This window comes from Drosophila obscura, unplaced genomic scaffold, assembly GCF_018151105.1.
Source record: "Drosophila obscura isolate BZ-5 IFL unplaced genomic scaffold, ASM1815110v1 contig_150, whole genome shotgun sequence".
NCBI lineage: Eukaryota > Metazoa > Arthropoda > Insecta > Diptera > Drosophilidae > Drosophila > Drosophila obscura.
The window spans coordinates 2,027,504-2,047,307 of NW_024542736.1; the positions used below are offsets into that span (position 1 = coordinate 2,027,504).

The following is a 19,804-nucleotide window of genomic DNA, read 5'->3' on the forward strand; positions in this document are numbered from 1 at the left end:
GTTGGTGGCAGCTCTGGCAGCTGTCAGCTGAAATTCGCGTGTTACGGTATAGGGTCACACTGCTGTTGTGTAAAGCTGGACCCAACTTTTTTATTTTTAAAATTTATAAATTTGGGTATACGCATTTAGGATTTGTAAATATCTAGCTGTACAATTGCTTTAAGTGAACATGCTGAACATTTTGCGACAGCGTCGCCTGCTCCGCTGCCCGGCGCACACCGCCCAGCGCAGTCTGTTGCACACCTCACCTTGCCGGCCGGGCTACATCGTGCTGTAAGTAAATACTCAAGCTCCAAAATAGTTTGCGAATATTCAAACGACCTCTTTTTAACCCTGGATCAGTGTACCCGAAATCGGTGAGGAGGGGCCCTTGGGCGAGGGCGTGCTGAAGCCGGATGGGCTGCCTGCATTCAGTGACATAACCATCGAGATGTGCTTGGGGGCCATCGGACAGCAGGCATCGGCCGTGGAGAAGTCGGTGAAGGCTCTGGAGCAGGACATCAAGAGTGGCAAGCGGATGGACAGTGCGGCTATCTTTGGGGAGATCGATGCCGTCACCGGACCACTGGAGACCACCTGGGGCGTGGCCAAGGCGCTCTACTTGGGCAACAGTACGCTGATACCCACAAAGTCGTACATGAACATACACGAACGAGCGCGCAACGCACGCGCCGCCAAGTACTGCAACAAGACTGTCTACAATGCGCTGCTACAGCAGGATGAAGGGGCCGACGCTGGGCCGAGTGAGCAGCGAATGCGACAGAAGTACTTGCTGGAGGGCAAGCTGAATGGCCTGATGCTGAGCAAGGACTCCCAGGACGGGCTCAAGGAGCTGCTGACACAGTTGGGTCGCGAGCGAGCCAGCTTCAAGAACAAGGTCACCATGGCCGTGCACTCGTTTGGGCATGCGGTGAGCGATTTTCAGCTGGTGCGTGATTTTCCACCCGCACTACTGGAGGCAACGGCACGGGATTCCAACCAGCCGCTGGAGGGTCCCTGGAAGGTGACGCTGCAGCCGCAGATAGTCGAGGGCTTCCTCAAGTACTGTCCGGAGCGTCTGCAGCGCTGGAACGTGTGGCGTGCCAATGTATTGAAGGCATCGGCGCATCAGGACAAGGCTCTGGAGAACAGCACGCACTTGGAGAAGATCCGAGGACTGCGCCACCGACAGGCCAACCTCCTCGACTACACCACCTACGCGGACATGTCCATGCAGACCAAAATGGTCGGCAGTGTCGACAATCTGAAGCAGATCTTTGCCAAGCTACTGAAATTTGCGGGTCCCGCCCAAAGCGTTGAGCTGGAGAAGCTGCAACAATTTGCCAAGGACAGCGGCTGCGATTACAAGCTGGATGCCTACGATGTGAGCTACTGGAGGCGTAAGCAGCTGGCGGCCGAGCACAATCTGCTGGAGGACAAGCTGAGCGAGTTCTTCCCACTGCCGCGCGTGATTTCGGGCCTCTTTTCGCTCAGCGAGAAACTGTTCAACATACGCATTGTGGAGCAGCCCAAGGCCGAGGTGTGGCATCCGGCCGTCAAGTTCTTCGATGTGTTCGACGGGGATGTGAGCAACGGCTCGGCGCCCGTGGGTGGCTTCTATGTGGACTGCTTCTCCAAGGAGCACCGCTTTGGTCGGAACAATGGCTGGATGGTGGGCATACGGAACAGCAACAAGTCGGCGGGTCTCACGCCCCTCTGCGCTCTGATCTTCAACTTTGCCGATCCGGCGCAGGGCATGGTTCCGCTCCTCAGCTACGATGACCTGCAGATGATGTTCAAGACCTTTGGCAGTGGACTGCAGCATCTGCTGACTCAAGCTGGCTACAGCGACCTGGCCGGTCTCTCCAACATCGAGTGGGACGCGTCGCAGGTGTCGGGCTATGTGATGAGCAACTTCCTTGACGATCCCACCGTGTTGCGCAGCCTCTCCGGCCACTATGCCAGCGACGAGCCCATCGACGCTGCCCTGTCCGAGAAGATGCCGCTGCTGAAGACGCAGCTGGCCGGTTATCAGCTCTGCCAGGAGCTATATCTCGCCGATCTCGATGTGGAGCTGCATCGCTCGAATGCCTTCTGGCTGGATATCGTGCGCAAGCTGTGGCCCGTCTATCAATGCATGCCGCTGGACAAGAAGGACGCCCATCCCTGCTCCATGACTGACATATTCTCCGGCGACTGGGCAGCCGCCCAATTCAGTCATTTGTATTCCAAGATGATAGCCGCCGACATCTCGAGCAGCTTTGCGGCGCAACGCAGCGACGAGAACTATGCGGCCGTGGGCAAGCGATATAAGCAGACGTTCCTCTGTTCCGGCGGCTCAGTGCCCACCGCCGAGGTATTCCGCCGCTTTCAGGGCCGCGATCCATCGGTGGAGGCCCTGCTCAAGTCCCTGCATATATTTTCTCCATCGCAGACGACCGAAAATAATTGATGAGGCAATGCAGGGCAGGGCAGGGCAGGGTAGGGCAAGGCAAGGCGAGTGACCCGCGGGAGCAGAAATGTTGTTATCTTCTGTGTAGTTTAGTTTTTAGTTGATAACACTTTGACACCGCCTAATCGATGGATAAAGTGATAATGAGTCAGTCGCCAGGGCAGGGCAGGTGCAGGTGCAGCTGCTGCCTGTGGGTGGGCCTTATCGAACAGTTGGCCAGGTGTCTTTTTCTGCGAGTTGAACAACACACAACACACACAATTGTTGCTTTATTTAAATAATACTTTAATAATAAATTGCATAAATTTATAACATTTAACATATTCTCTCGATTCGATTCACTCGCTTTCTTGTTGCTCCTCTCCAATTCCATTTGATATATAGATAGATATATATGTATATACACAACATAATGTAAAACATGACGAAGGAACAGAACCCATTTTGTGGCCGTGTGTGGGGGTTGGGTTGGGCTGGGTTTAGAGTGGAGGGGGGCTGTTCCACTTGCTGGATGGGGGATCTCTACGAAACAGATAGAAAAAAAGGATTGTTGTGCCATAAATCTGCAAGTATTTTGGGTATAGAAAATGCTCGGGATAGAACAGAAGAACCGAAAAGAGAACAACAAAACAAAACAGATTTCGTTGAAGATTCCCGCCCCCTGCGGGTAGAAGGAGGCTTTAGCTAGGTTACAGAGGCATTCAATTTATAGTACTATATATCCACTAGATCGAAGAATGTGTGCTAGGTGTGTCTGTGTGTGTGTGTGTTTGTGTATATGCCAATGGTTCTGCCGTTTCTGCGCGTGCTTCGAGGCTGAAGAAATCTTTTTAGAATATTTTCTGCTAAGGCTGTCCTCTCTCTGTTGCGTGTAAATTGCTGTAGATTAATAGATTTCGGGGCAACCGCTCCAGTCCTGCGCCTCCTTGGCCTCCCAGTAGGTGTTCTTGTACACATGGACAAAGTCCTCGCTGCCCTCCTCCTTCTCGCGCTTGAACCACATGGGCTCGTAGGCCGGATAGGGTCTGCCCTCGGAGGCCGCATGCTCTGCCTCGCTCTCCCGCTGCCTGCGCACCGTGCGCTGCTTCTCCTCGAGTCGCAGCTTCTCCTTGTTGCTCTCATCCCAGTCACCGCTCTCCATCAGCCGCTGGTCGGGACGTCGTCGGGAGTCCGTTGGTGCCACGCCCTCCTCCTCTTCGTTGAGCTGGCAGGCCAGTGTCGTGAAATTGTAGTACTTCTCGGAATCGGCTGGTGCGGGACGACGCGTCCATGCCACCTTATACTCGCCCGTGGTGTATGTTGGGCTGTCTGGAGTGCCTGATGTTTTGAGGACGGGCGCGATCTCGATCTGGGCATCCCAGGTGCCGCGAATCACCCACTTGACCTCGTTGCGCTGATTCATTACCACACCCTTGACGCTACGCTGCACCTCACGACTGAAGTAGGAGTAGGGGATGAAGTTCAGGATGCACTTGTTGCCCTGCGACGCATGGGAGCCAATTATCTCCATTTCTCCGTGCTGATCCACCCACAAGCGGCCCACAATAATGTTGTTCACGGTGGTGGTCACCTTGTGCCAGGTGTAGCGATTGCCGCTCTGTGGGAACTGCACATAGGCACCGCCCAAGGGATTTATCTGCAGGAAAGGATCAAGATTTCAATACAGAATATAAATAGATGTCCTCCCCTGTGCACACAAACCTGAACATATTTGCCACGAAACTTGCTGGTCATCGAGAACTCCTGCCAGCAGACCCATTTGGTGCTCTCGCAGTGAAGCGCCGCGACCGGGGGATGATGGGAGACCTGCTCGGCCAGGCAGCGCCAGCCGAGATCGTCCATGCGATCGCACTCGAAGGTCTCGCCGAGCAGTGGATTGAACGGTTTGCCCGTGCGGTTCGTTGTCGTTGCGTACGCGGAAACGGTGAAGGCGGCCACATGGGCCAACTGTTCGCACGCATCCTTGCAGTTGGCGGCCGCATCGAGTATATCCGAATACTCGTAGTCCTCCACCAGGCGCTGCAGCATAGAGAGCGGCTCGTTGAAGTTCACGGGCATGGGAATCTTCGAGAGATCCTTGCCAATGCAGTTCTTCATGATGGACCACAGGCTGAGGGGATAGTTGGGCTTGTCCGGCACCCTCTGGCGGCGAGTCTTCACCGCCCTGCTGCTCCTGATATTGCTTAGCCGCGACTCTCTGTTCTCCACCTGGGCGGCCCGATCCACAGTGTCATCGTTGTCGTCGTCGTTGTGACCTCCGCCGGAAGCCACACGGGGCGCACTCACCAGAGAAACCTGTTGGATGGTTTTGATGGTGCGCTTCTGTTCGTCGCTTTCCGAGGAACTGCCCGTCTGGCCGTCGAATTGGTCCTCGGAGCTGCTGCGCCGTTTGTTCAGTTTGAGGATGAAGGTGCCATCCCCAGTGAAGGCGTGCTCCAGGGCGTCGAAGAACTCCGTCTCGTCGTCGGACGTTAGAGCCGTGTTGGAGCTGCTGCCGCCAGCCTTCAAGGACATTGTGGTGCTGGACGAAACCATGGGCGGAACGGGTTTGTTTTGACGCACCAGAACGGCGGCCTGCTCCATCTGAGACTGCTGCTTGGCCATCTGCTCGATGATCTCCTCGAGCTTCTGGCGCTGCTCGCGCTCGTGGTGGAGCATCTTGGACCACTTGTAGCCCTGCGACTCCGCCGAGTGGAGGTAGTCGTTGCCAGCATTGATCATCGCATTCGATGTGATCCGAAAGAGCGTGGCCCGCTCGTTGACAATCTTTGTGCGGCTGGCCAGCGACTCCTCTTCGTTGGACTCCAGATCGTTGAGGGCCCGCTGCAGGGCGGCTCCGTGCTTGGTGATTAGATCGTAGCAGGTGCGCATATTCTCTAGCCGCTCGGTGAGATCACGCACCACCGAGCTGATCTCCTGGCTGGGCACCACCTGGGCCGTTTCCTCCTCCTCTTCTTCCTCGCTTTCTATCGCCCGAATGGCCTTCACCTTGGCCAGCTCGAGGGCCGTCACCCAGGACTGTCGCTCCACCTCAGTGCCGGCCTTGATGTGAAAAGTTTGCGTGCCGCCGTTCGAGATGACAAAGGTGCACGAGTCGACTGTGTGAATGAGGGCACCGTGCAGCGAGATGGTGCCACGACATGTGTGATTTATCTCCGACTGGTTGCGATAATAGCTCAGCACTCCTTTGGACAGGACGAACCATCGCCGCTGGTAGCCCTTGATGTAGTTCGTCCACTTGAGCAGCCAGCCCTTCATTTCCGGGAGCCCCTTCTCGCCCAGTGCGTTGCCTACGGCGTCCGTCATGGTGGCTTTGCTGGATCTGATGGTGCAACTTCCAGCAGCAGCAGCAGCACTCGCGACGACCTCGGACTGCTCCGACCGACGACTTCTGATTAAGCCGTGTCGTTGTCGAGGCGGCAATTGTACAAATAAACGCCACGTACGACGACAGTGACGACGGGTGGTGGCGGTGGCAGCGGCGACGGCGGCGACTACTGGCGAATGACGACCAGCAGCAGCAGCAGCAGAAGCAACAACAACCCGCAACTCCGTCTCCTCTCGTCTCGAAAATCGGGCAGCAGCAATTGTTCGATTATGCGACTGCGTCTGCTGTAACAGCAGCAGCTTGCATTATAGATTGATTGCACTTTGGCTACCGTTCTCTTCTCTGACTCGCCTCTGTTGCGCGCCCACAATGGATTTCGTTTCGGGCCTTTTTTAATAATTTTTCTGCAGAATAATGTGGCAGTGCGCGCGTATGAGTGTGTTGGTCAGTGTGACCACTTATCGTTCAAATATACGGCCAGACCCTCCGAATTATACCAAAATGTACTTTTCATTATCAAAATATACCGTAAATATACTGACGGACACGACCAGATGCGTTGATATTTCTCGATTTTTATATTCGGTTTAATATTACTGGCTAGTTACCCCTCTCAGCACTAAAAAAAATTATTTTATCCGATTTATCAATAAATTTTTCACAGGATTCGCTAGTTTTCAGTTATCCCCTTTTACTGCATTGTTTACATAATAGGGTTCAAACAAAGCGGCCAAAGAGACAAAAGAGGGCAACTTTTGAAATCCACCACGATTTGTTCTTCCGAAAAATTTCGGTATTTTTTGTGCGCTTAGTGGTTTGGCGGTCATTTTGAAGAGTAGAGTACTTTAATTTACTTAAAAAAATAGATTGGAACTTGATTATACATATATATTTGTATATACCGATATACCATAAATCATGAGTGATGAGTGAACGAACTAAACCCACTAAGCCCCTCTCTATTTAAACAGGGGAACACCTTGTGTCAATCCGCGAAACACAATAATGTTTGTAAATATTTCATTTGGATCCATGCTTTGTTTTTAGTTTTCAGAATAATTATTACGATTGATTATAAAATAAGTAAGTTTTAAATAAAAAACCCAAGTGTGAATGGAATGATAAATATTTTTTCCTGCACATGTTGCTGGCAATGAACGGTATATCAATGATAAATTTCAACGGTCTTTCAGCCCGGACATATTTTAATATAAATGGCACTTTTATTTCCTGTTAAATATAAATACTGATTGGGCGCTCTCGGCTGCAGTTAAAGCATGCCATGAACTGTTTTTATCTGGCTGGCTGGTTTTGGCTGTTCATTTGAAATACTCGAAACGAAACCTTTGCGACGCATGGTCTGCTACCTGCTCAATGACTCATTTCGCAATTAAAAAGATTGCACATGTAATTGGGTTACAGTTGTATATTTATAAATACGGTTTGATAAATAGCAAACAAAAAAAAAAATACAAAATTGTGTATAACAAGGTGGGCGGCGGGCGTCAGCCTCGAGAGCCAGCGAGGGGTTTTTGGATTCATTCACTTATTTCACTTCTCGGCCCATGAGTAGCGGAAGGAACGTATCATGTGGATAAGGCTGCAAATACAAATTTGGGTCATAAAGGCTGGCAGGCAGAGGCAGAGACTACATACTGCTGGTGGGTGGTACGATATGATATGATATGACTCAGGCACGGGACGAACAATATTCGGAACAAAGACAAAACGAACAGAGAAGGGGGGACGGAACGGGACGGGACAGGCCACCGGCCACCACATGATGTGTACAATATGTATTGATGTATATACAGAAAATTTCGTTTATTCGTAGGCAGTTCTTGCATAATATAAAATAAATATGTATACAGTTACAAGTAATTTAAAAGTACAAATACAGTTTCAATTTCATAGGTTGTTTTGTTTTGTTTTATAGTCCCTGACGGCACTTTTCACACAGTTTCAAGATTGCGGATCGACGGTTCGGTCGGTCGGTCGGTCTTCAATGAACACGCTTCACAGAACATATGAGACGTATACACTACTACACAAGCTTACACATTATTGAGGACAGTATGAGGGGATGACAGAAACAGAGGACAAAAGCGTGTGATAGCGGATTGAAAATATATAAATACGAAAAGCAAACAATGCTCGGGCGATCCTTAGTGGCTATTATGCTGTGGTGTGGGTGTAGGGGTGGAGTGTGAAATGGTGTGGAAGGTGGAGCTTGTTTGATGAGTAAGTAGAAATAGCATTTCGTTACATGGTGTTGTATGCAGCCGTATTGAAGCCTGGCTTTGGTGTACTTAGCCTAGTGAGTGGATGGGTCTTTCCATGCTGTGCCAGACGCCGTATCTGCACTTGCTGATGCTGCTCAGACTGCTGTTGCGGCAGCTGCACGTGGCTGGTGTGGCTGCTGCTGCTGTAGTTGACGCTGGCAGTTAGTCTGGCTGGTGCGGGCGGCGGTCGACTCTCGCTGTAATCGTGCGTTTTGTTCGACAGCGAGGAGCGATCGTAGTAGGAGCGCGGGCGTTGCTTGTAGCTAGTGGTGGTGGCGTTTGTTGTTGTGGTGGTGGTGGCGTTGCAGTTAGTGCTGTTGCTGTGGCTGGCGGTTAATGGCTGAGGCGCTTGCGGTGGCGGCGGCGGCAGTGTGGTGGTTGTAGGCGGGACGACGACTGCAGTCTGGCTGGCAGCTTGGCTACTGCAGGAAGTGGTTTGATATTTATGCACTAGACCTTTTACATTACGATCACAATTTTCGCTTACGCTGGAATCGGACGAGTTCGACGTTGAGGAGGCACTGGAGGAGGACACATGGTTCGCGTGCTGTGCAACTGGCGACGAGGGCAGTGATTGGTGTGTCGTCGTCTTCTTGCCCCCATCTGTGGTGCAGCTATTGCCGAGCTGGATACGCCAGCAGGACTAGCAATAGTGGCTGCAGTGGTGCTCGTCGCGCTGACCGTTGGTGCACCTGCTGCGGCTGCTGCTGATGCCACAGTCGCTACCGATCCAACGCCAACCACTGCCGCTTTGGCTTCAAAGTTCTGCTTGAGTATTTGCACATTACCCGAAATTCGCTGATCCTCAGCCAGCGTCTGACTGGGGCCCACCCGCAAAACCACCGCCGCAGTCGCCGCTTCCAGATCGCTGGTGGTATTCTTGTTCTCAATATCGCTGGTGTGCATCAGCTCCTCGCTGTTGCAGCGGAGCGGCTGCCGCTGTCTGGGACTGTTGGCCGAGGAGGCGCTCCGATAGAGGGTCGCACACCTCTTCTGGCCACCACCAGCACCTCCTACAACCGCAGCAGCATCTCCTACGATGGTATCCAGCTCTTGGTCCTGATCCTGGGCATCCTCTGGGCACCGTTTCTTCAGCACTGTGCTCTCCTCCAGCTTCTGCTTGGTGCGCTTGACTGTCCCCAGCTGGCTTACGCTTCCTACACTTCCCACCTCACTGACATTGCAGTTGCTGGCAGTCTTCGGGTCAATGCTGCTCCTGCTGCTGCTGCTTCGCTTCAGGTCTTGGATCTCACCCTCAAAGATGGCCGTGGTGTTGCGGTTGCTGTCGTAGTAGCTGCAGGAACTTGTGCGCAGCGGCAGACTGCTCCGGTTGTCCCCCGATCCCCAGCTGGAGTGGCGCGACGGCAGTTCCCGCTGTCGCAGCCCGCGGGGCCGTAGCATGATGGATTGTTGCTGCTGCTGCTGTGACTGCTGGGGCGTCGCATCCAGTATGATACCGCCACTGGGTCCAAATGACTCCGTCCACGAATGTGTCTTGCGACGCTGGCGCTTCTCCCGCTCCTCTTTGGCGAATACATTGTCCACTTGCGACGAGAACACATCTGAGGAGCCTGAATCTCTACGGGGCAGAATGCTACCGCTGCCGCTTACACTTCCTCTTTCGGTTGCGCTTCCACTGCCCGCTCCTCCTCCTCCTCCTGCTGCATTGCCACCCAAATGGGACGTTTGAGTGATAAGCTTGGTCAGTGATGTCCACACAGGGCCTGGCTGGGCCTGCGACTGTGACGGCGACTGATGTGGCAACTGATCCGAGCGATGCGCCTCGAGATCATGAACGCGTGTGCGCACCGACAGAGGCGTGTGCTTCTGGATGTGCAGCACCTGGTTCTGGGTGACGCTGTAGTTCTCTCCATTGCTGCCGGGGAAACGCATATTCTTTGGCTCCTCTGCCACGCTGCGCTCTGGCGTGAGGTTCTCCATTGACTGGCTCTGCTGCTTGGTGACGACGGCCGTCTGGGTCTTCGGGGAGGTGCTGCTGGAGCGTCGCACCATGCGTCGCTGCTTTTGTGCGCCCGATCGGCGATGAAGTCGCGAAAGTCTTGTATCCTGTCCCGCACCATCATCCTCCTCCTCGGGTGTGACAACACCAGCCTCGCTGCTCAATTTGGACTTGGCCTGATTGAGGGCCTGTATCAGGGGCGTGGGCTCGCTGCCCGGCAACAGCCTCGCATCCTTTGTGCTCTTCAGATTCGTCTCACTCTTGCTGCGCTGCAGCTTCTCCTTGTTCTTCATGGCGTCCAGCATGCCGCTGTAAGTCTCCAACTGGCTCAGAAAGTTCTTGTTTGGCTTGATGCAGCTCCGCCGCTCCTTGACATGATCCAGCGCCCGCTGGAACTCCCAATTGTGGGCCTTCATCGCATAGGCTATCACCACAGAAGCGGACCGACTCACGCCCATTTTGCAATGCACCAGCACCTTGGAGCCCTCGGCCTTGGCCCGTGTAATATACCGAAACGTGTCGTCCCAGTATTTGAGCAGATTCGTCTTCTCATCATCATACACACGCACGTTAAAGTACTCAAAGGTCCCCGGGAAAAAGTTATCTATCTCCCGCGTCACATTCAGAATATGGCGAACGCTGCAAAACGAGAGGAAATGCATCAGTTTTCTTAGGATAGAGGATACGAGGAGTGTCCTCGGTGCATTAATTGTGTGGTATACCCATTCTTTTGGAGCTCCTCCAGATTGCTGGCATTCCACTCGGAGCCCAAGTACACATGCTCGAATATCTTTGTGGGTGCATCCATTTGGCCGAGTATGACAAGCATTTCGGTATCAATGAACGACTTGTACTCGCCCAGATCCATGTCCAGTATCTCCTCGAGGCGTCCGCGTATATACTTGGAGGTAACCTCGTCCAGGTCCACCGACATCATGATTGCTTTCAACTTCATTTTAATGACACTTTCAGTTTCCTCCTTTTCGGTTGGCCTATAGTTCGTAGGGAGATATTGCATTAAATCAAGAAATTATGAACGTATCGGGGACTCATACTTGTTCCGTATGGCATCTGGTGAGGGTGGGCGGCGACTCTCTATCGCATCCATGGCATTCCACTCGTTCAGGCACGACTGATCCGACTCGATGCGTCGCTCGTAGCTGGAGAGCCAATCGTGCGAGGGGCCGCTCGCATAAAAAGTTGTTTTCACGAGCCTTCTTCGATACTTTGTGCAGCGTCTGAAGCGCTGACCTGTTTCCCAGCAGGATTGAGTTGGGATTAGAGCTGCAGTGGATTAGGTTGTTGTCCCACACACTTACCACATGGCCTGCACCGACACGGGCTTGAAGATGTGTGTCTTTTCAAAGACGGCCACGCTGAAGCCGCTGCAGGGAGGGAAACGTAGGAAAATCAGTGTTGGGGCTGTCGGCAAACAGACACAAGACAGAGGCTCACCCATCGCCATCCAGGTGAATGGTGGTGTCTGCCAGTATGGGCACCACCAGACCGATTGTCGTCCGCTCATTGCAGTCGATGCCCAGCAGGCAGGACTCTTCCATGCCCGAGATGTTCTTGTTGTCGCCGGCAGCTGCCACATTCTCCTTGTCCGCCGTTTTATCACATTTACTGGCTGCTGATGGTGCAACGTCCTCTGAATGCTGCCGCTGCGTTATTACCGTCGACGCAATGCTGTTCGAGGAGGCTGTGGAGGAGCTGACCTTTGCCGAATTGTGACGCATTATCTTGTTGCGGCGACGCTCGCTGGTGGCAGTTCGGCGGCAGCAACTGCGCGAGGCAATCACCAGGTAACGTGTGCGATTGGTACGCTGCGACTCCAGTTTGACAGCCTGTCGACAACAAAATAAAACAATTATTCGTAAGTATTTTGCAGGGAGAGAAAATCAGTTACTGACCATCTTGAGCGTGTCTTCGCGCTGCAGGAGAAAGAACATCGACTGCAGATGGAGCTGTATGTCGGAGTTGTTGCTCTGTGTGCTGTTGCTGGACCGCGTCGAGTCCGTGCTCAGCCTTCGCTCCGACTGCTGCTGGGGCGGTATATCCTTAAGCGCTAATACCAGGGCGGTTCCTTTGCCAGCAAAGAAGCATTCGCTCTTTTCGTTCTTGCTATTGCCCTCGTCGTCATCGGCCTCGCCATCCTGTTGTGCGCATGGGAAGGGGGAGTAACGGGAAACGTTTTAATTTTTGTTTACTCCCACCAGATGCTGATGCTGCTCTGTCCCTGCCACGGGAGTAGTCACAGTCACCCGCCGCCTGTGACTCAATCACTCTCTCCACTCCCCACCCACTCACCCAGCACTGTTTACTCGTAAGTACATCATCATCATCATCATCAAAGCGGTCTACCATTTTAACCAACATTCATCGGGGGAAATGAGTTCAGAAAGGGTGTAGTGTACGTACGATAAAGATCTCTCGATTATTGTCTGATTGCCTGATTTAAAATTCCAAGGGCAGGCTCTCCTGCCCCCCATAGTGTTTATGTGCCACATGAATACCTACATTAATGTGGATACTATTTGAACGTGTGGATGTCTCAAGGTTTTGAGAACTATTTTTGGGGCGGCCGCGTCGGGCGGACGGTAGGCGCTAACGGAACCAAAAAGAAAAATCTCACACAGCGGACGCGACGGATGACAAAACGACAAATAAGGCAATGCAAAAATATACATATAGGCGCGCGGCTGACGTCGCGACGTCTGCTACGGATTTGGTTGAGTTACAACAAAAGCAACAACAACAACAACGACAACGACAACGATGATGATGACGCTGACGCGCCGCGCCGCAAGCGCCCACACACCCGCCACGGCACGGCCAAAAGAGAGACGACACAGAGACAGCCATTCGGGGGCACAAGCCAAATAAATACACAGCACACAAAGGATCATGCACCCAAAAGACGGAACACGCACAGGAAGAGCGATTATAGGCCGTGTCAGAGGGCCAAGCCAAGCCACTCACTCCGAATAAAATTATGAAAACCAAAACAAAGCACAATTGCGAGAGCAAGAGCGAGCGAGCGAGAGATAGAGAGGCAGCTTGACAAACGCACAAACAGACGCATTCCTTGTCGGTTGGGATTCACAACAAAACACACGGCAAGATAAGATTGGGGAGGGGGTGGTGTGGTGTGGTGTGGAGAATGCAGCCAACTGCATCTCTGCCCTCTTCCTGCATCCGCGCACTTACACTCACCGAATTCGAGCCCGAGCCAGCCACACTTGGGGAGCGCTGCACCGTCACAAGCGCCATTTGTTGTTGCTGCTGCTGATGATGATGGAGCAGCGGTCGTCGCCTCCTGCCCTTTGACTTTGCCTTCTCCTTCGCTATCCTTGTCTGTCTACCTGGGTGTGTTTTTGTGTCAGGTCACAAATGCATTTTCGTTTCGCTGCCTGCTGCTTTGTTTTTGCTCGTCGTCGCCGTTTTACGCCACTAAAAACACTTAGATTATGATGCTGAGTCGAGAATAGCCCCGCACTCGTCCTTATAATTGAACAAACAACGTTGATAAATTGTAAATACGACTACACGAATTTTTCATAAAAGAAAGACAGTGAGGACGCCATTTCTAGTCGATAACTCGGCCCACTAATCGTTCTGAGGCAGATCTAGAGGTGGCAAAACGTCGATGTTTGTCAGACCACTATCGTTTTTTTTAACTATTTTAAATGATATTGTTCCAGACTGTGTTCTATAATCTAAACAGAAACAAGCTTCTCAGGAAGAACAAGACCAACTAAAATTAATTTTTCTTAGCAAATAGCGTGTTTTATTAAAAACATCGATGGAGTACTCTAAAAACATCGATATAGTCAATGGCCATTTGTAGCCAGTTGGCAGCATGCACATGCGAAAAACAGCTGTCTAAACAACAACAAACATTACGGTTGAAGTACGGAATTATTTACATAAATTTTGTTTAAAATGTCGGCGTTCATGGAGGAAACAAAGTGCCTGTTGCCCCGCATCGCCTTCATCGCATGCGGCTGCTTTAGTCCGCCCACGCCGATGCACCTTCGATTGTTTGGTAAGTGGCATGCGGCTTCAGCTTTGCGAATTGTGTAATTTCCAAATATAATCGATACCGTCACCCACTCGCCGCGTGCACAGAGATAGCCAGGGATCACTTTGAGATGCAGGGGACGCACAAGGTGGTGGGCGGCATTATCTCGCCCACCCATGACTCATATGCTAAGAAGGGGCTGGCCTCATCGCTGGACCGCTGCGCTATGGTGAAATTGGCCGTTCAGAGCTCCAGCTGGGTACGCCTATCCGACTGGGAGGTGCACCAGAGCCAGTGGATGCGCACACAGTCCGTTCTGCAGTACCACCAGAACTTCATGAACAACTACGTCAACTGTTCCTCTGGTGCTGGAGATGCAGAGCCAAACGGCGGTTCCCTGCCCGGATGGCTTCCCATTTCGCTGCGAGAGCGCACTGATCCCGTGCACCTAAAGCTGCTGTGCGGCGCCGACTTGCTGGAGTCCTTTGCCGTGCCAGGTCTCTGGGCAGATTCCGATGTAAGACTCCCCTTAGTTTAATTGTTACCTGTGGTCTCTTCACTGACGATGTGTCCAACAGATTGAGGATATTGTGGCCAACCATGGTCTGGTGGTTATTACTCGCTGCGGTTCCGATCCCCATAAGTTTATATTTGAATCTGACGTCTTAACCAAATATCAGGTATGTAAATTGCATAACATAAATGAGCATAACTAGATAAATGTACATTTGCAGCGGAACATCACGCTGATTACGAACTGGGTGCCCAATGAGGTGAGCTCCACGCTGGTGCGACGTCTTCTGAGTCGCGGGCAGTCGGTGAAATATCTGATAGACGACTTGGTGCTGGAGTACATCAAGCGCCAGCGATTGTTCAACGTTAAATCGTAGGTGGAAATTCCCCAGTTATCCCCTGTATCTATATGTATATCCCTCATGTACACTTACATTCCATCCTGATACGTACACTGAATGAGTCGCCATTCGATTAGCTACTTTGCCCACACTCGTACACTGTACACTGAACACTGCACACCAGCCGCACATTAGAGATCATCCTAGTGCACAGCCCAGCAACTCTTTGTACGTCTCTTTCTATGTCTCAAACAGCAGGCAGGATGCACCAGCACCGCCCGAGGGCGACTCATGACGCGTACTGCAGCAACAGCAAACGCAGAAGCCGCAGCCGAGGCCGCTCTACCATCGTCACAATCGGCACCTACCCCACCAGCACCACACGCAAATATCTCAAGCCCTTGCAATGCAGTGGCGTCTCTTCATGGAGTGTGAGTGAGCCCAAGCAGAAAAAACATAAAGAAAAGTTCAAGTTCCTATTAGCGATTGTTTTGCAGTCTGGCTTTTGCATGTATATATATACATATATATTTAGTACACTATATCTATCTTATTTAATGTGGCTCCTGCCCCCTGTTCTTGCCACGAGCCTAACACCTACACCTGACCCTATGTTAATACCCGCAATATACATACATATATATGGTGCTATAATTCTTGAGATCCTTGGTGGTCAGTGTACGTATCAATTACTTACACCAATATTGCCGCTGGGCACTTCAAATGTATTCCCATTAAACAATAACCAAACCTTTGTTGCTGTTGTACTGACACGCCTGCCTAACCTCGTGGACTGTGTATGTAGTAAGTATATAACGGATGCAGTGCGTCCAAATCATTTGATCTTTAATCACGCCTACACGGACAACAACAACAAGAACGCCACGAGCTCCCTCATAAGCGAGCAGGATATGGACGAGTCGGACAGCCCGAGTCCGCAGTTGCAGCAAGCGACATCGCGGGTCTTCTGCTGCGGCGACACATCGCAGCGTGGCCCGAAACTCTTGCGTGTCGGTCCGGGCCAGGCGGTGCAGGTCATCACCATGCAGAGCGATGAGAAATCAGAGGTATGTATGACATAGATGTAGATGTCGATGAGCTGTTAGTAATGGAATCTTTTATGCACAGAGCCAGGCCAAGAAGCAGAAAATTGCCCAAGTGCAGCTTTAAGCTGAATGAAGACAATGCCAAGGATCGATACAGGATTGAGGGGGAGGGGAAACTATTGTTGATATGAGCATGTAAAAATAAACACTTAAATCACATGGATTAATTGATTTCCTCGCCATTTTGTGGGTCATCCGGCATCCAAGGAGCTAGGCATGAAGGCATTGAACTTTGCTATTGACCAGCGACAGAGTCAGAGTCAGAGTCGACGTGCATTGCAGGGGCTTCCCAGTGCATTCGGTGTCGGATGACAAATGGCAGAACTTGTTGCCAGCACACTTCAGGGCGCGTCTAAGACGGGCCCACAGTTGAGTGTTTCCAGTTGTCGCGTCTACATCCGAGTCCGAGGCCACGCGAATGTTCTTCTTCCGACGGCAAAATGTCAAGCCAGCGCCACGCCCCTCGCGCGCACCATCCTTTGCCCATGCCGAAGCGGCGTCCGCCCGTGCAGCTGACGCCCTCGCATCAGCATGATCAGTTGCCGTTCCTGTCGCGCGCCCGCTTCAGTGCCCTGCCCCATTTCCGCGCCTACGAGGACGAGCCGGAGAACCTGTCGCTCTTCATTGCCATCCTCTATGTGGTGGATCTGTTCGGCATCTTCCCGTTCGTCACGCTGCCCGCTCTGCTGGTGAAGCTGGGCTACTTTGGAGTGCTGCTGGTGCTGTCCATCATCTTCCTGCAGATCTACACATCCTTTCTGCTGTCCCAGTGCTGGACCATGGCCGAGCACCTGGATCCCTCCATTCTGCAGAAGCGCAACTATCCCTATGCCGCCCTGGCGGAGCTGGCCTACGGTCCGTATGTGAGTCTGCTGGTCTCTGTGCTGCTGGATCTCAGCATTTTTGCCATGGCCGTGCCCAGTGTGGTGATGGCCGCCGAGAACCTGGAGGCTGTCGTCCTGCGCATGAGCGCTGGCCACTACAACTTCTCCTACTGCTACTGGGCCATCATTGTGGGTCTGATCATCTGTCCGCTCATGTGGCTGGGCAGTCCAAAGCATATGAGGTGAGCGAGAAGGCGAGCAACCGTAAGATGATGCTCTGATGCCACATTTTACTCCATCGTTCTATGCAGGGGTCTCGCCATCATAGCCGTCTGTGTGATGATTATTATTGTGGCGCTTCTCTGGTTTTGTCTGTTTGCTGCTCCTGCCATTGGCACACCCTTCGAGGGCATCTCCTTGGGTGGGTAAAATGGGAACAGGTTTTCGCTGTCTTTAAGGCTTATGCCCATGGCTTGTTCTCCACAGAGCTGCCGGGATTCTTGACCATGCTGAACAGCTACAGCATTCTGGCCTTCCAGTTCGACATCCATCCGGTGCTGCTGACCCTCCAGATCGACATGAAGCGCAAGTCGCAGGTCTCCTGGGCGGCAACGATTGGAATTGTCAGTAAGTGATTGCCAGATGAATTCCACATGCTGTGAATTGCTTACTAATGGAGGTTGTACCCATACCTATACCCACTATTAGTTACCTGCAGCGTGGCCATCTTTGGGTCCATCATTGCCGCCTACAAGTTTGGATCCATGATTGCCAACAACCTGCTGCAGTCGCTACCCACGAGCGTGCCCTTCTACGTGATGCTCATCCTGATGTCGCTGCAGCTCTGCTTCTCCGTGGCTGTGGCCAGCTCTGCCATGTTCCTGCAGATCGAAAACTACTTCAAGCTGCCGGATAGTAAGTATCCCCCCCATTCCCATAATGCAGTACTCTACCAGATTCCTTTTTTCTTCCGCTCTTCAGGTCTCTCTTTCAAGCGCATGGCCATTCGGTCCAGTGTGCTGGCCCTGGAGGTGCTCGTGGCGGAGTTTGTGCCGAGCTTTGATGCCCTCATGGATGTGGTGGGTGGCACCATAACGGGGCCCCTGGTGTTCATTCTGCCGCCGCTGCTCTACCGTCGCATTCGTCGCATGGAGCGGGTGCACCAGCGGATCGCCGCCGAGGGCAGCTATGGCAGCCTGCCGCTAGACCTGAACTACGATCCGGTTGAGCTCGAGATGGAGCCGCTACTGGTGGCCGCCAAGCCCAACTCACCGCGCGGCTGCTGGCTGCGTTTGGTGCGGCTGCTGCATCGCCTCGATTGCGACATCTCCTGCACCATGGGCGTGCTGCTCTTCGGCATACTGGCCACCTTTCTGTCCACCTACCTCAATCTTTTCAGCCTGCCCAGTCTCTTCACCAACAACTCACCTTGCCTGAGTAATCTGACCAAGCCATAGACCACACCGACTGGAATTCCCCCCAATCCGCTTGGCCAATTACTCAGTCAAGTTCGTTCGAAGAATCGATCGCTGTCCTTCGATGGGTTCAAAAACCTCAATCATCTTCAGTTTTAGCTTCAGTTTCAGCTTCAGCTTTAGCTTTGAATTTAATGCAACATTTTAAAGGTGTTTTGTTTAACACAAACTACGAATTTAATAATAAATTTATTTATATTACACCAAGACACGCACGTACTAAGGGTATACATGTCTATGACTAAGTATATTAAATTGTGTGGTGTGGTGTGTGTGTGTGTCTGGTTAGATGTTTAATTAGTTAAGCTTTATTAAAACACGAGAAACAACAAAAGCGAAACTATTTGTTCGGGGGAATTGCACACGCGCATCATTTATCATCTTTTTCGGCTGCCCAGCAAATGTTTTCGTTTGTTTGTTTGCCAAAAAACAAAAAAACTAAAACAACAATGTATTTAACAATTCTGTTCGCATTACGTTGTTGTTGTATTAGCTTGGGTTTTAACAGTCGTCGGGGTAATTTGACTCCTGCTGTGGTTCCAGTCCAGTCCATTCCAGAAGCTTCTGCTAGCTACATAGGAAAGTAAGCACTGGCCCGGGCTGGCTTGGCCTGGCCTGTGGCTGATAACACTTTTCGCAGCTCTCCACCATCTCCGGATAGGTAATTGTATGCCACATGCCAGTGGGTCTGAGCTCAGGGTTTAAATTTAAACTCTAACACGAAGAGATTCTACTGCCTAGATTCGTTTGGGATTCTTCAGCGGCGGCCCATACGCAAATTTAATTTATTCTTTGGCATCTGCTTACCTTGCTTACCCCCATGCATGGCATTTTATTTTTCACTATTTGCGTATTTTATACACTCGTATATGAATACCATCCATCTATAATACAATATACAACTATTTGTTTTTTCTCTCCTGGCATTTCATTTCCGTCTTCCATAATACGTTTTTAAGCGTGTTCCATGTTCTATTCGGGGCGGCAGATGACTCAAGGCATTGTGTTGATAACCTCCCGTCGGTCGTCCAATGCAAAAAACCGCAACAACAAATCAGTGATAATTTTTATTTTTTATTATTTTTTTTTTTCCGTTCTCGGTGATTATTTATTAAAATTAATACTCAATTGTTTGATAGGAACACTCTAGCTGTTGTCGCGTCATCAGTCAGCGATGAGGTTCCGTTCCCCTCAAGGCAGGCAGACACCTGTGGTGGTGGCTTGGCCGCTGTACATACATCGTACACTGCTTTTATTAGCTCGTTATTTTTTTTTTCAGCTAGCTTTACGGCTTTGGCCCGCTCAGAAGTAATGCCAAGAGAAGAGTCTGGCACCCAGAGATACGCGCCCTTTTAATTGCGATGAACTTAAATTTTATTGCCGTTTGAGTTAGGGTTTTTCTTCTTCTGTTTTTTTTCTGTTCATATAATAGACTTTTGTGTAGTATTTTGTTTATTTACCAGATTTCAATATGCAGAAGGTCTCGTTTGGCACGAACTCTCTGCTGTGAATGAGTCACG

The 19,804-nt window shown here is 51.4% G+C and overlaps 4 protein-coding genes and 1 long non-coding RNA gene across 6 annotated transcripts; 2 read left to right on the forward strand and 3 right to left on the reverse strand.

The window, feature by feature from the left end:
• Positions 1-33: 33 nt before the first annotated feature.
• Positions 34-2,730, forward strand: LOC111082754 (oligopeptidase A). The gene is made up of 2 exons (XM_022378990.2): positions 34-273; positions 343-2,730. The coding sequence occupies exons 1-2, from the start codon at positions 170-172 to the stop codon at positions 2,429-2,431; spliced, it is 2,193 nt and encodes a 730-aa protein (XP_022234682.2). The 5' UTR covers positions 34-169; the 3' UTR covers positions 2,432-2,730.
• On the reverse strand, positions 2,706-6,593 carry LOC111082745 (oxysterol-binding protein 1). The gene is made up of 2 exons (XM_022378981.2): positions 4,133-6,593; positions 2,706-4,067 (listed from the first exon to the last, which is right to left on the reverse strand). Exons 1-2 carry the CDS (start codon positions 5,735-5,737, stop codon positions 3,318-3,320), a joined length of 2,355 nt encoding a protein of 784 aa, XP_022234673.2. The 5' UTR covers positions 5,738-6,593; the 3' UTR covers positions 2,706-3,317.
• An 823-nt stretch (positions 6,594-7,416) lies between these two features.
• LOC111082716 (protein phosphatase Slingshot) lies at positions 7,417-13,607 on the reverse strand. The gene is given in 9 exon segments (XM_041596409.1): positions 7,417-8,666; positions 8,699-10,640; positions 10,724-10,993; positions 11,057-11,199; positions 11,201-11,252; positions 11,321-11,386; positions 11,457-11,848; positions 11,915-12,157; positions 13,218-13,607. Coding segments are annotated over 9 exon segments (3,810 nt in total). The 5' UTR covers positions 13,275-13,607; the 3' UTR covers positions 7,417-8,021.
• Positions 13,608-13,937: 330 nt separating this feature from the next.
• Positions 13,938-16,151, forward strand: LOC111082782 (nicotinamide/nicotinic acid mononucleotide adenylyltransferase 3). Of its 2 annotated transcripts, XM_022379017.2 has the most exons (6): positions 13,938-14,049; positions 14,133-14,542; positions 14,604-14,705; positions 14,760-14,911; positions 15,685-15,946; positions 16,008-16,151. In XM_022379017.2, exons 1-6 carry the CDS (start codon positions 13,947-13,949, stop codon positions 16,047-16,049), a joined length of 1,071 nt encoding a protein of 356 aa, XP_022234709.2. In that variant the 5' UTR covers positions 13,938-13,946; the 3' UTR covers positions 16,050-16,151. The 2 variants fall into 2 exon arrangements, with proteins under 2 accessions (XP_022234709.2, XP_022234717.1); XM_022379025.2 differs by lacking the exons at positions 15,685-15,946; positions 16,008-16,151 and adding an exon at positions 15,135-15,678.
• Positions 15,438-18,533, reverse strand: LOC121405540. Its single transcript, XR_005968632.1, has 3 exons — positions 17,763-18,533; positions 17,522-17,704; positions 15,438-17,465 (listed from the first exon to the last, which is right to left on the reverse strand). It is a non-coding gene; the product is annotated as an uncharacterized LOC121405540 (long non-coding RNA).
• Between the last annotated feature and the right edge of the window lie 1,271 nt (positions 18,534-19,804).